At 39.3% G+C, this 14,742-nt stretch overlaps 1 protein-coding gene across 1 annotated transcript in view; it reads left to right on the top strand.

Moving 5' to 3' along the window:
- KIAA1244 (KIAA1244 ortholog) overlaps positions 1-14,044 on the top strand; it is a 115,515-nt gene extending 101,471 nt beyond the window's left edge. Inside the window, exons 25-34 of the mRNA XM_010001754.1 lie at positions 395-498; positions 1,775-1,919; positions 3,276-3,404; positions 3,954-4,130; positions 4,911-5,025; positions 5,665-5,767; positions 6,391-6,522; positions 8,108-8,238; positions 11,895-13,125; positions 13,853-14,044. Coding sequence (XP_010000056.1) covers positions 395-498; positions 1,775-1,919; positions 3,276-3,404; positions 3,954-4,130; positions 4,911-5,025; positions 5,665-5,767; positions 6,391-6,522; positions 8,108-8,238; positions 11,895-13,125; positions 13,853-14,044 — 2,459 coding nt within the window. The remainder of the gene's footprint in view (positions 1-394; positions 499-1,774; positions 1,920-3,275; positions 3,405-3,953; positions 4,131-4,910; positions 5,026-5,664; positions 5,768-6,390; positions 6,523-8,107; positions 8,239-11,894; positions 13,126-13,852) is intronic.
- Positions 14,045-14,742: the final 698 nt, after the last annotated feature.

Below are 14,742 nucleotides of genomic sequence, written 5' to 3'. Positions count from 1 at the left end.
TTGAGAAAAGGATGAATATCATAGAATGGCTCATGGTGGAAGGGACCTTAAAGATCATCTAGATCCTCTGAGCAAGTAATAATTCATACACCCATGGAAAAAAAGTGGAGTGGAGTCAATATAACAGATGACAAGATATGACTCTTAAGAACTCCCAAAGGCTCTACTGAAGAGTTATTAAATAGGCATGCATTCATTAATATAAAAGTCCATGTATGAACTGTGACCAATTTTACTGTATTGTTTGTATGAGAATCATCTGGTTGTCATAAGAAAACAAACTATGTTTCCTGGATTCTATTCAGGCATTAGGGCACAACTGAATGAAAAAGGAGAAGTAATGCTGAGTTTGTTTCTCTTCTGTCCTTCCCAATGCTGCCTTTCCTATCCTCAGGGGAAGTAGATTGTAAGGAGATGGGTGACTGTGTGCCAGGATCAGGGTCTGCATCTACAGACTTGTGCCTTCCCGCGCTTGATTACCTCAGGAGATGTTCTCAGGTATGATGAACAATCTCATACAGGTACCAACCTGGCCTAGGAAACAGTTTTGCATTAATGGTTACATGGTTTGCATGAAGACAACAGAGTCTGTGGTAAGCCTGATGGTAATAACCTGCACTGCCAGATGGAGAGTGGCGATCTGGAGGAATCTCATACATTCCGTGCCAGCTAACGGTGGGAAAACTGAGGAGATGAAAACACTCAGACCCAAGGAGCATGTGGGAAAATATGAATGTTTGAAACTTAGTAGTAGCATATTCAAAGCTGCATTCCTTCTTATTTAAACATTTACTGTAAACAGTGTTGGGAAAACCCTGACAATTCTCAGATCTTAAGAAGAGCAACAGGTTACATCCTTTAAAATGCAGCAGCAGCAGCTTATCTGTACCATGTAGACGTATCTGAAGCTCAGGGCAAATCTCTAACAATTTAAATGCTGGCATGTTTCCTCTAATCTGCTTGCACACAACACAGATTATTATCCAGAGCTATTAGGACATTTTTTGCCTGATTTTAAAATGTTATTTGTATTTCTGTAGTAGCTGCAGGTGTTTTTGTTGGGCCCAGACCATGTTTTTTCTGGGTACAGTACAAATGTGCAACAAAGGATATTATCATAGCTTAAAGGACTTAATATCTAAATTCAGAGATAATGGGAGGATTCAGTACAGACTTGAGAGGAGAAGGAGAAAGACACCTCAGAATAATAAACAGCAAACATATCAAAATGTACTTGCTATTTTGTAAACATCTTTGTCTATATCTAATGTATGTTCTATAAATTATGTGTATCAGATAAACTCTTCCTTATCCTTACAAAACCCAGTCCACAGTGAGGCAGAAATGTTCTCCTCTTTGAAAGAAGCAGCCATTTTTATCTTGCTATATCTTTTGATTTGCCAGTAGAAGAAAAACAGGAATGACTTAAAAAGAAATCCTATCTGTATATTGCAAGTACATGGTTTACTTTTGAAAGGCCTGGTGAAATCCTGGTAGCATCCCAGCTGTAGCACAATACTGCGAAGTTTGTTGCTTAATGGAAAACCCAGGCAATGAAGGTCTGAAGTAAATCTGTACAGGTCCTTTCATCAGTATTTACTTAGTTTAGTTTTTTATTTACACTATTGCTGCATGAACCCATGCTGACATTATTCTGCTTTCATGGCTTTTATTTTATTTTACATACCTGTGTTGTATGTGATGGCTTTTACAAACTTTTCCATCTATATTTATTATCTTTTCTTGTCTTTTTTCTCTCTCTCCCTCACCTCAGTTGTTAGCCAAAATCTATAAAATGCCCCTGAAACCCATCTTCCTCAGTGGTCGGCTGGTTAACTTGCCCCGAAGACTGCAGGAACAGTCAGCCAGCAGTGAGGATGGCATTGAGTGCGTCCTTTCTGACTTTGATGATGACACTGGTAAGTACATTGAAAAGCATAAATGTGGAATTAATCACTTACTTCTTCCACATATCACTGTAAATTTTGCCAACTGCTGAAAGCAAAGAGGAAAAACTTTATAGTTTAGCTCCAAAAACTTTGTATTGTCTCCATCTTGTCTACACACACATGTGCCCCTGCAGAGCGTGGACATCACCTCCTTTATGTTAAAAGATACAGCTCATATATGAGAAAAATAAACATCCCTCTCTTGGGCCAAGATAATAATATTTTAATTACCTGATATTAAGAATACAACTAGAATATACTTCCGAGAGCTAACACCAAGATGCTTTCTAGACTGCAGCTGAAGTAAGGGAGTGAAAACCTATTGAGGTAGTTACTGGCCTGCCTGCCTTTAACAGAAAGAAATACCAGTGTTAAGTTGGAGTTTAAAAAGATGAAAAAATCTTGTTCAAATGTGTTTCCAACCTTACGTCCTGTGGTTCGTTGAACTAGATGGTGTATTTCTACAGTCCATAAAAATCACTACAGCATCCAGAAAAACAAGCAGTGTTTGTCTCCTGATTATTTGTGTAGCTTATAAGGGTTGTAGATGGATCATGTGTTTGATGAAATAGATCTGTGTGGAGCCAAGCAGTAGAGGAATGCAGCCTTACTGCATGATGGCCTTTTGAAGCAGTATGGTCACTTTTAAATATCTGAACTGCTGAGCTGTCCCAACCTGGCTGCCTCTGTGAAGAGTCAGCTCCAACCAGGCTGAAAGCATTTCAATTGCACATCTCGCCAGAATGACTCTTGGTATCTACTTTTATCAAGGCTCTTCACATGGATTGTCCTGTTCAACTGCTACCCAAATCAACATTTAATACTCTTCTGTCTGACTTCTGAACATCTAAAGATGATATGTGAGGCAGTCTGCTGATAATTCGTGAGACGTTATTACTGTTCAGTTCTGGGTGCCAAATGGGGACGGTAAAATAATGGCCAGTCACTGTAGGATCCTTACCTAAAAGCATAACCTAAATGAGTACAAATCATTCTGGGTGGCAGTTGCAAGGGTAGTGAGATGTGTAAAATGTCCCATTATTTTTTTTTAAACAGAGACTCGGGGGAGTAGTAAACTAATAAATAAGACCAAGGCAAAATGTACATGGAAGAAGAAGGACAGGACAAAACACAAAATAACAAGGGAAGAGACCATCATTTCAAAAACTGATACTGCCCATTATGCAGTAACGGTGAATGTGCAGGAACCCATGCTCTTGAAGTTAATTCATTTCTTAGCCTCCATCACTTTCTGAGGGCATGTTCCACCTGTGGTCAATGTAGTATCTCACTCATGGCTTTTAACCTTTGTTTTTTTACTTTTAGGCCTTATCAATGTCTGGATTATTCTGCTGGAAGAACTTACAACTGCCATATCCAACTGTCCCCGCCAGCACCAGCCTCCTACTCTGGATCTGCTCTTTGAACTGCTGAGGGACGTTGCCAAGACACCTGGTAATGAAAGGCCTTGATAAAATGTGAGCTAGTAGAGCCCTGACCCCAAGCTCATATAATACTAAACCCCTTCTCTGCAGTGTGTTACTCATGCTAGAGCTGCACTAAGACATTTTTAAATAGAAGGGTTTTCTCAGAGCATAATCTGTGGTGCCAGTTGGTGCATTGTTCTGTGTTGACAAAAGGCATGTTGTAAGAGTACGTTGAACGTAGTCTTACATTTATTGCAAAAATAATGAGGTGCAGTGCCCTATCAATGCCCTAACCACAGAAAATGTTTGTCTGGTGTCCAGGAAATGAAAAAAGAAAATAAAATTACATATTCCTATAGACCTGGGAAAGATGGAGGTGAACAGTTGGCTAAATGCTCATATGCTACCTGACAACTAGATCTGAAACTTCTTTCTCCTCTCATCCCACAAAAAAAAGTGTCAGAACCTGCCTTCTTTAGCACCACCCCTGGCCTCAAGCTTGGAACAACTTTGCAAATTTTCTGTGCATGTAGCTTTGTAAGCAAAAATATACAACTATTGTTGTGTTTATTTTAAGGCCCAGGCTTTGGCATTTATGCAGTTGTCCATCTGCTTCTTCCCACGATGTCTCTCTGGCTCCATCGCAGCCATGGTGACCATTCTTACTGGGATGTGGCATCTGCTAACTTCAGGCATGCCATTGGCCTTTCCTGTGAACTCGTAGTGGAGCACATTCAAAATTTCATACACTCAGGTATGTCATTGCACTGTCACATCTACTGGCAGTCATCAGTGGCAAGTTACTGAATAGCTTCTTGGGGAGATGGTTTCATTGCTTTTTGGTTACTCAAGCATAAGAGGAAGAGGATTGAAATGTCCTGTTTGGGTGGTTGTTCTTTCCTTTCTTCCTTTCTTCTTCCTTTCTTCTTCCTTTCTTTCCTTTCTTTCTTTCTTCTTCCTTTCTTCTTCCTTTCTTTCCTTTCTTTCTTTTCTTTCCTTTCTTTCTTTTCTTTCTTTCCTTTCTTTCCTTTCTTCTTCCTTTCTTTCTTCCTTTCTTTCCTTTCTTCTTCCTTTCTTTCTTCCTTTCTTCCTTTCTTTCCTTTCATTCTTTTCTTTCTTTATAGGGTTTATAATTACGGAAAACATGAACTTGTAAGGGACCTAGGTAAGTTACTTAGTCCAGCCTCTGCTCAGAGCAGGGCTATCTTAAAAATTAAATAATCACAGTCTAAATTACACTTTCCAAAAGAAGACACCAAGACTTTGATCATAAAGAACTAGAATATTCAGAAACAGGATCTAACAGGATTTCTCCAGTACCACTTATAAACTGAGCATTTTATATTGTTAACATCAAAAGGACTGTTCTTATTTCAGTTTGATGTGATGCATGTTTCAGAATTGAACTCTAGTGATAGCTGCATAAAAAGATTTGGTTTTGCAAAGTCTCTGAATAGCAGTAAGTGTAGCAAGACTGTTTAATTATATTGAAAAGGGAATGATGTTAAAACCAGTCTGTGTCTTTTTCTTCTAGACATTGGTTATGAAACTATGATCAATACTATGCTGAAAGATCTTTTCAAGTTGCTAGTGGCCTGTGTAGCAGAACCAACAGAAACTATTTCCAGAGTTGGCTGCTCTTGTATCAGGTAACACAGTCTATTCACTCTGTTAGCATATTCCAAAAAAAATTTTGTCTTTATATATTTGAAGACCTTATGGACTGGTAAAGTTGGAAAATATGTCAAAAGAAGTTTGCAATATCTCTCTGTCTTGTTTTTTAGATAATGGATTTTAGACTTACTAACCTTTTGTTGCTGTTTACTGTCTGCTTCAGAACCTGTGAATTTAGGCATTGCTATGTGTTTTATTCCCATAAAAAGCTCTCATATATTCCTTACATGCAGTTAGTCAATAATAATTAATCCTTAGGAAGTATAATTTAAGGGTCTTTCTGTTGAAATCCACAAGTCTTTGGAAGTAATTAATACCTTTCACAGTTTTCAAGTTGTTATAATCAAAATAAGCATAGCATCATATATTTACACAATATGTAGTTCTTGCCCTGGCAAGATGACTACTGAAAGAGGAAAAGTAAAGGAGGGGGAAAAAAAGGTCAAAACTACAGTGTAATGACAAAAATAGATCAGTGTAAAAACTGAGGAGAGTGGATATCCTTCGCTAGCTACTGAGTAGGCATTTTGTCCTGTTTTCAAAGTTCTCCCATTACTAGTAAGAATTGTCTAGTTCATTCTTGAACATTGAGGAGTTTTCCTGTGTCCTTGCAGGTACGTATTAGTGACAGCAGGGCCTGTTTTTACTGAAGAGATGTGGAGGCTTGCGTGTTGTGCCCTGCAGGATGCATTCTCTGCCACTCTGGAGCCAGTAAAGGTAAACTGCCTTTTTGCTGATAGTCAAAATATAATCACAGTAGTTACAGACTCACTAGGTTTTGACAGGTTGCTTTTTATTTTTCAGAAATGTTTTTTGGGTACAGAACCAAGAAAAAAAGCGTAAGGATTATGTCATAATTGTGTTAATTTGTCAGTTCACAATGAAAGGTGTTGGATCAATAGTAGAGACTGAAATCAGTTTTCCTAAACAGGTACAGACAACCCTAGTCACTAATAGTCTAGACTTAATGCAAGTCTAGTCTGCCAGGTATGAAAACAGAAGAGTTTAGTAGGGGAAAACTTATATTTTGAGCTATTTCTTCCTTTAGATTGGCTAAAACTAGGCAGAAGGCAAAGTTTCTTACTTGATCCTATATCTGCATGCTTCCCAACTCTCTATCTTTCTTGTAACAAAAAAGTCCTCATCACAGTCCAGCCTAGGTAAGAAGCTGCAGTACCTTTGCATCAAGTCCATCAAAGTGTTGAATAGCAGGTGACTGGCTGATGGTAACAGGACAGGTCATTCTGAATCTTGTATTACACATGAATGGGCTGGACAACACCACAGTCACTGACTTTATGTAACGCCCAGTGAAAGTCTGATGTTGTGTCTCTCTATAGAACCTGTTGGGCTATTTCCACAGTGGTTCTGAAAGCTTTAGTGGAGATGCCTGTGAAGTGAAGGTGGCAGCCCCCTCCCTCTCGCCAAGTGCTGAAGCTGAATACTGGAGAATCAGAGCCATGGCACAACAGGTACTGACTGACATTTCAGGGGAAGTTAGAGAACCTTTTACACTTGGGGCTTTTCTTTATGAAAGTACATCTTTACCACCACCTTCCTTAGAAACCCTGTGGGCAAAGACATCCTCATCACCAGACTAACATTTATTTGTGTAGCAGTAGTATTGAGAAAAAGTAATAAAAACTACAATGAAAACTGTCACCCTGTAAGTAGGATTTAGGAATGCCCTAGGGTGGAAGATTCACAGGTACCTGAGGAGGACTCAGGATGAGTGTCTTTAAAAAAGGCAACCCTAGCATACACTGGTGGAAATGTTTCTGCTAAAAAAAAGGAAATAGTAGTGGCACTATGAATTCTCATCTAAAATGTCATAATACCTTTTTAATTACTTTGGTAAGGAATGATAATTCCAAAGGGCAAAAAATGCACTAGAACAGAGACGTGAAACTGGAAAAAACAAGATTTGTTCAGCCTATCTAAGCAGAGTTTGAATAGGAATTCAGATTGTTTTCTCTATAAGTACCTGGGTATAGATTGCAGAGAAGAAAAAGACTTACTGAGAACTAGAGGATAATGCTGACATTTAAGAAATTATTTGAAACTTACCACTAACTCCTAATTAGTGGAGTAAGCTTTGAGACAACCTTCTCAGGGTCCTTTTGACTACATTGGAGGTTGTTAATTTTATGTAAACGGTTATATGACACAAGTTCCTTGAAATACAGCAGATTGAACTTAATTACCTGCAGAATACCATAAAACTGTAAATACTGTATGTCAGTTTCAGCATGGGAAAGCAGCTGGATTAAAAGAGCCAACAGAAGCTTGATGTCAGTTTCTGACTTGATTAATTACACTCTGATGCTGCTTGAAAATCTGAGACACACAGACCAAGGATTTGTGATCACAAATGATATGGCAGTAGCAGACTTTGTTTGAATAGAAAAAATGTTTTAAATTGAGTTTTAAAGACACACAACTCAAGAAAATAGAGAATGTAACATTTAGACCTTTCTTGCAGACACTATGAGTGGCACTTCCTGAGTCCTTCTCAGGTAGGGATTTGACACAACTACAAGGCTACAAAACAAAGCTATAGAAACTGAGAGCTGTTTCCCCATTTCCCGCCTAAAGAAGTGCTAATTGGGTGTCTGTTGTCTCTTTACAGCTGAAAAAATCTTTCCAACAACCGACTTTTCTAGGTACAAAAGGCTAATTATGCAAACAAGTCCTTGTCTCCACTATGCATGGTGTTTTCTGATATGCAGAAAGCTTATTTTGGTATTATGGTGTAATGGTATTATGGTATTACACTTGGGACTGTGCCATAAGAAGTGCAAAGAAAAAGATGTCTGTCCTTTTCCCTGTTCTCTCTTGAGTTTCTGGAGATAGCCCATGTCTCTGAGGCTGTTTTACCAAAGTACCATGCTCCAGGGAGGGCCTGCCTGAGAGGACACATTGCATTCTCTCCATCACTGTAAAAAATAAGACATCATAACAGATCTTCCACAATGCAGGAAATCCTGTTCTCAGGCCCATACAAGAACCCAGTTCAAGTACTGAACTCACTGTTTTATGTAACTTACTGTTTTCTAGGTCTTCATGCTAGAGACTCAGTGTTCCCCAAAGACCCCTAGCAACAAGGAAGGGTTTGAACATGCCCAGTCGTGCGTGCTTGTCATTGACCTCCCACCAGATAAGAAACCAAATGGGCATACCCAGAGAAGGTAAAATATCTCCTCAGGAAAATACTGTGCCATTAAAAGCAAGATAAAAATATTTTCAGGTTGGCAGAGACGTGAACAGAGCCTGGCAAACTGTGCGTCTCCATAGGTGTAATCAAAAGAATGAAATACAGCAATCAAATAAGAATTAAGTTTTCTAACACAGGAGGCAGTAGTTTCCTACTGTGTTCTCCAAATGTACCCATGGTCATACACTGCTGAGCAGGCACGTGCAAGAGCTGCTACAGTTACAGACTAGCCTGTGTCAAGAGTCTCGAATGTGGCCCTCAGAAAACTGAATGGGGAGAGCAATTCTAATAGATAGTAAAAATTGGTAGGTTACAAGTCCCTGAAGGATACATGAGGTCACACAAAGTCTTCAAGTAGAGGCAATGCAGGTTAAATTAAGAATTCCCTTAGGAAATACTAGGACAATCTTTCCGATATTGAGGTTCTTTTCTTTAAGGAGTAGAGTTAGAAATAACAGACTGGAGAAAGCTTTGAAAGTGCTGCTGTGTTTGTAATGGTACCTATCAAGTGAAATGATGTCTGCTTCACTAATGGCCTTTTAAATTCAGTATTACTGCATTAAGAAAGTAGAAAAAGTTAAGGGATACATAGGAGCACTATAAATTGAGGAGACCACATCCAAAGCTGTGAAACTGTCAACATATTAATCCAGGGAATGTTGTTTTTGCTTGACACTTTATTTTTGTGGATGTTACTGCCTCAGAAACTCATGCATTTGCATGACAATCTGATCCTGTCAAATAAAATGTCTTTTTGCTTGCACTCAGTTGTTTAAACAACTGCTGTAGTATCAATAGGGCCAAGAATTGGAATTCTGCATTCAGGGTTTGTGTTTGTATTGCAAGGAATGTGACACATGGCACAAAGTTGTCTTTTACTAGATACCAAACCTGCTTCTGCACCACTTCAGGTGTTCTCATTCAAAACTAAACTATTGCTTGCAAGAAGGTGCCAGAATGTCATGGTCCTTCTTTGGATGGAGAGGAAGAAGGACCATGCAAGATGCCTGTATTCTTAAACAGCTGGCCAGAAGTTTATCCCATCTCCCAAGAGCAGGTGCTCTGTTGCCTCGCCTTCAGAGAATGGGGCCCTGCACAAAGAAAGGCTGAGGTCACAGTCTAAACCCTTCCTTCTTAGTGGGAAAACATCTGCTTTATCCAAAGGTTTGCAGATCATTCCTCTTGTTAGAATGGATGTAAAGCAAGAGACTGGAGGTCTCCCCTCTTGTGGCACTTAAGGCCATGCAATCTAACAGGCACCATTCAGAAATGTAGCATGGCTCTTGCCTGTCTTTAAACAAACAAATACATAAATAAATAAGGATTGCAATTAATACAAACTCTGAATGCTCTCACACTGATCTCTGTCTAAACAACTGCAAAAAGCTTATATGCCAGCAGGCAAATGTTACTGCAGCAATGCTCATTTTTCACTAAAACAGGTGTCAAAAATTGACTGTGCCACTGTTCTTCATATGATTTGCTACAGCACTGCAGTAGTGTGCCAGTCATGCATGCTAATAACTGTGGCCTTTCAAGTTTTACTTTAACCTTAGTGGGGTTTCTCTTCTCCCTTTTTGCTTTTGTTTCCTTAATGCTGCATCGTTTCACAGGAAGCTGGGGTAAGGGAGCTTTACTTCTTCCTAAAAAGCAATAATCTATTTCAATTCAAAACTTTGGGCAGAATAAGAAAATACTGTCCTCATCCAGCTTTGGCATTGTGTGTTTTCACCTATAGCTCTGTACTACTTTCTTTTGGAATTGACCAGTACTCCTAACTGTCCTTGGAAACTGTCTTCTGGCTCTTACAAGGAAAAGCAGATCTCCATTTTGATCCTGCTTTTGAAAGAGGATTAGTCTCCTAAAATCAATGCAAGCACCCATTTAATGTTATATATGCACTTAAGAGCTTTTTCTGACTCAGAGCCTTTAATGATTTTTACAGTAGAAAACTGCTTCCCCATAAAGACCTCCAATGTATGTATTAATCATCAAGATTTTAGCACTGTCAGAGAACAAAACTATTAAATTTTATTGATGTATCAGCAGTGGCAGCTGAGTCATGGTAAGTGAACTTACAACAGTAAATTAACCCTAGAAGCAGTTTTTTCTGACCTGTTGCTTCTACATGGCCAAGCATAGGGTAGTCCCTCAGAAGTCTCAATACTGTTTTTTTGTGTGTTTGGTTTTTTGTTGTTTTTTTTTCTTTTTAAAATCAGAACCATTTGTGTGCTTTTATAAGTAAAAATTTTGAGAGTTAAAATGTTTTCTGGATTAATTTTTTAAGTGTTGCATTCTCAAAACTGAGTTGTGATATGATTTCTCAAAAATAGACTTTATTTTGAAAACACTTTTAGAAGTTGTTTAGTAAAAATAGAAGAATTTTTGCAACAAAAAAATTGAATGATCTACAACTGAACTTCTCATGTTACCTGAAGAGTTACTTTGACTTTCAGTACTGGAAGCAAATTGAAAAATATCTTCCTCACTAGACAGCAGTGCTAATCAAAATGTGACCTGTTATAGTTCCTTAAATCAAAACAAGTATTACTGTGTGTACCAGAGCATCAGCTCCATTTGAAGCATCACTACTCTAATCTTATGCAAACACTTAAAAAAAAAAAGCCTTTAGATAGGTTTCACAGTTTATAATTCTTCCTAGCCTCTGTTGCCTGTAAGCCTTTTAATGTTATTTACTAATTAATTACCTGAAAATTTTGGCTGGGAGAATTTACCATTCCTGGGTTTCCTGTGCAAATCAAAAATCTAGAGATCTAGAACAAAGCACAGCATCTGTCACAGGAGCACAGCTAAGAATCACCCAGTATTACATGTGAGAAACAGGATTAGGAATAGATATTTCCATGCTAGGCTCTCAGTGTTCAAGTTGAAGTCTTAAGAGCAAACAGTGACATGTGCTTTCAGCAAGACTTAAGCTTCTTTGCATGCTCCATTGCACTGCTGATGTTTCTGTAGATTTATTTTTTTGGTTGGTGGTTGTTTGGCTGTTTGTGTTTTATTTTTAAGAAGTAGTCCTGGCATTAGTGGAAATAGAAACTCAGTGGTAAACTAGTTTTGACCTCAATTTGTCATGGCAGTTAAGGATGGATAACATACCAGTGGAGGAATTTTAAAGATACTGCAATTTAGCCAAAGTTCAGCAACAAAAATAGAAAATATAGTCAGGGTCCAATGGCAGAAGTGCTGTATAACTTGCATGTTAACAAATTAATCAGTTACAGGAGGCTGGAATATTGAGAGTACTTGCAGCTGCCATGAAATGGAAACAGAATATTTAGACATCTCTGGAGAAAATGACAAATTGCAGTAGACCTTTGTTTTAATGCCACCTCTGCTCAAGTGCCATTAGTGTGCTTGCTGTGGACAGTTATTTTTCTTAACCAAAGTAAGTGTGTCTTCCCTTCTAGGAAAGAATTTGAAAGAGTAGCTAAAAGACTGTATGATACAACTTTCTTTTCCTCTACTTTTTGTAACAAGGCTCTGAAATTTGGTCTTTCATTTACATCTTTCATGTTAGATACTAAAATATTAAGTATTCCTGTACTTCTAGTAAAAGCACAATGCACTGTTTTAATTGAATTTTTTCCTTTCCATGCTTGGTTTACCAAGTATTCCTTTCAGGACTATAGTGGTGAGCTTGCTGTCCCACCAAGTACTGCTCCAGAACTTATATGACATCTTATTGGAAGAATTTGTGAAAGGCCCTTCTAACCTGGAGGAGAAAATCACAATACAAGTACCAGAAAACAAGTTGGCTGGTTTTCTCAGGTACATCTCCATGCAAAACCTGGCTGTCATTTTTGACTTACTGCTGGACTCCTATAGAACAGCCAAAGAGTTTGACACCAGACCTGGGTTGAAGTGTTTGCTGAAAAAAGTGTCTGGCATTAGTGGAGCTGCCAACTTGTACCGCCAGTCAGCAATGAGCTTCAACATCTACTTCCACGCTTTGGTTTGTGCGATCCTGACGAACCAGGAGAACATCAGTGCAGACCAGGTGAAGAAGATCCTTTTTGAAGATGATGAGAGAAGCACAGACTCATCACAGCTGTGTTCTTCAGAAGATGAAGACATTTTTGAAGAAACTGCCCAGGTCAGTCCCCCACGAGGAAAGGAGAAGAGACAGTGGAGGGCTCGAATACCATCTCTGAGTGTACATCCCGTCAGCAACGCAGACTGGGGATGGCTCATCAAGCGGCTTCATAAGCTCTGTATGGAACTGTGCAACAACTATATCCAGATGCATCTGGACCTAGAGAATAATGTAGAGGAGCCTCCAGTGTTCAAAGGTGACCCTTTCTTCATTTTACCATCCTTTCACTCAGAAACTTCCACCCCATCAACTGGAGGGCAATCTGGGAAGGACACACCATCAGAAGATGACCGGAGTCAAATCAGGGACCAACTGGGTGACAGCCTGACGCCCAGAGGAGGGAGTGGAGAAATGTTGCTGCTACCTCCACCCCTAAGTCCTAAACCAGAGAAAAAAGAGCAAACCAGAAAAAAAGAATGGTGGGAGAGTGCTGGTAACAAAATCTACACCATAGCCACTGACAAAACTATCTCCAAGCTCATGTCAGAATACAAGAAAAGAAAGCAGCAACAGGCCATGGCATCCTTCACCAAAGAGGTGAAAGTGGAAAAGAAAGGGGAGCTCCTGGGTTCAAGAGGGCCAGACTCACCCATACTCCAGCGGCCACAACATCTTATAGATCAAGGTCAAATGAGGCATTCATTCAGTGCTGGTCCAGAGATCCTGAGACAAGAGAAGAGACCACGCTCAGGATCCACAGTCAGTTCCCTGAATATATCTGTTCGGGATGCTGAGGCCCAGATACAGGTAGGACATACTGGTAGAATGCTAATAGTAATAATAACAATTTAAAAGATACCTATAAATATTTTTCTATTGCTTTTATTACAATAATTATAATATCTTTGTTAAGTCTTTGTTACATAAAGAAGTCATCAGGATGAGGACTGAATATTTCAGCAGCTGGCACTGATCAAAAGAAAATCATTAGAAGTTATCAGGCATGTACTAGTACAGCTTTCAAGAGTGCTTCTGTGACTGGGGCCAAAGCTGCACATAGTCCAAAAAACTAACAACCTACAGTGAACTCATTGCTCTCAGCTAAGGGCTGTAGACCACTTAAAGGCCTTTGAAAATGTGATGCTGCTTGTCCCCATGCTTTTGTACTTAAAGTTTTTTGTCAGTCCCACAGTAGAAGTAGTGAGCTCTGTTGCTAAACAGAAAATTGGTGCTTGCATGTCAAAGTGAACTAATCAATGCAAGTAACAGACTTGGAAGTCTTTGTTCACTGTGGGATGAAATAAAAGGTGCTAAAGGGTGAGCATAATACCCACAATACAAAGTCAAACAATGACTTAGAGTACTGAATGTGAATTAGGAAGACACAGTGAACATTAAATGAATATGCTACCATCACTTAGCCCTCTTCATGAGGCTGCAGCCACCAGTTATCTTGTTTTCTGCCTCAACTGATGGCATAATCTAATTAGAAAGGTCTTCTAAAGAGTCTTCTTTGTATGCAATTTGTTTCTAGGCATGGACCAACATGGTGCTGACAGTTCTCAACCAGATTCAGGCCCTGCCAGATCAAATATTCACAGCCCTGCAGCCAGCTGTGTTCCCCTGTATCAGCCAGCTGACTTGCCACGTGACAGATATCCGTGTGCGCCAGGCGGTACGGGAATGGCTGGGAAGAGTGGGCCGAGTTTATGATATCATCATTTAAACCTAGCTGTGCTCTCTGTTGCGAAGGGGAAAAGACATCCAAGGTATATAGCAAAGAAGTATTTGGCATTCGTTAATTGCCTGTTTGTTAGTGATAAATTAAGAAACAATGAGCTTGTTGATGTGTATCCTCTGTCCACTTGAGACTGTGTGTCCCTAACTCACACTAGCAAAGGAGGAAAAGCACATGTCCAAGAGGATCTGGAATGCTCCCAGAACCTGCCAGTAAATCTGGCTAGGATGTAAGGGGGTGATATATTTCAGTCGCCTTCATTTTAATTCAAATTGGCAACAGTGGGAGCCCCATGAAACTGCAGCTGAACTTCCACACTTGCACTATCTGTGAACGCAACTGTCATGTGAGTGTCAATTCAGGCCAGTAAACCTATGTAATTAAAAAAAATTAAATTAATAGAAGTCAGGAAAAAGCTGGGGTTATAGGACAAGTAAAAAGGTGACACTTGTTTAGGGTAACCTTTTCCATCCTGAAATTAGCATGAGAGTGGAAAGCCAAATCAAGATTATGGTACTAACTATTTGTGTCACTCGCTAGAGAAAGTGTAAATTTATTTTTCTCTGAGAAGAGCCTTTGAAGTCTGGTCACATTTGGGGTAGCTAATAAGTGACTATTAAAGTATCTCAGATCTAAAACTGGTGAACCAAGCACAGACTATTCATCCTTTCATTGCTCTTGTGGAG

The sequence above is a fragment of the Chaetura pelagica genome, unplaced genomic scaffold (assembly GCF_000747805.2).
Source record: "Chaetura pelagica isolate M959 unplaced genomic scaffold, ChaPel_1.0 scaffold307, whole genome shotgun sequence".
NCBI classification, from domain to species: domain Eukaryota; kingdom Metazoa; phylum Chordata; class Aves; order Apodiformes; family Apodidae; genus Chaetura; species Chaetura pelagica.
The sequence above is the reverse complement of the archived record's forward strand: the minus strand, read 5'-3'. Positions and strand labels throughout refer to the sequence as shown.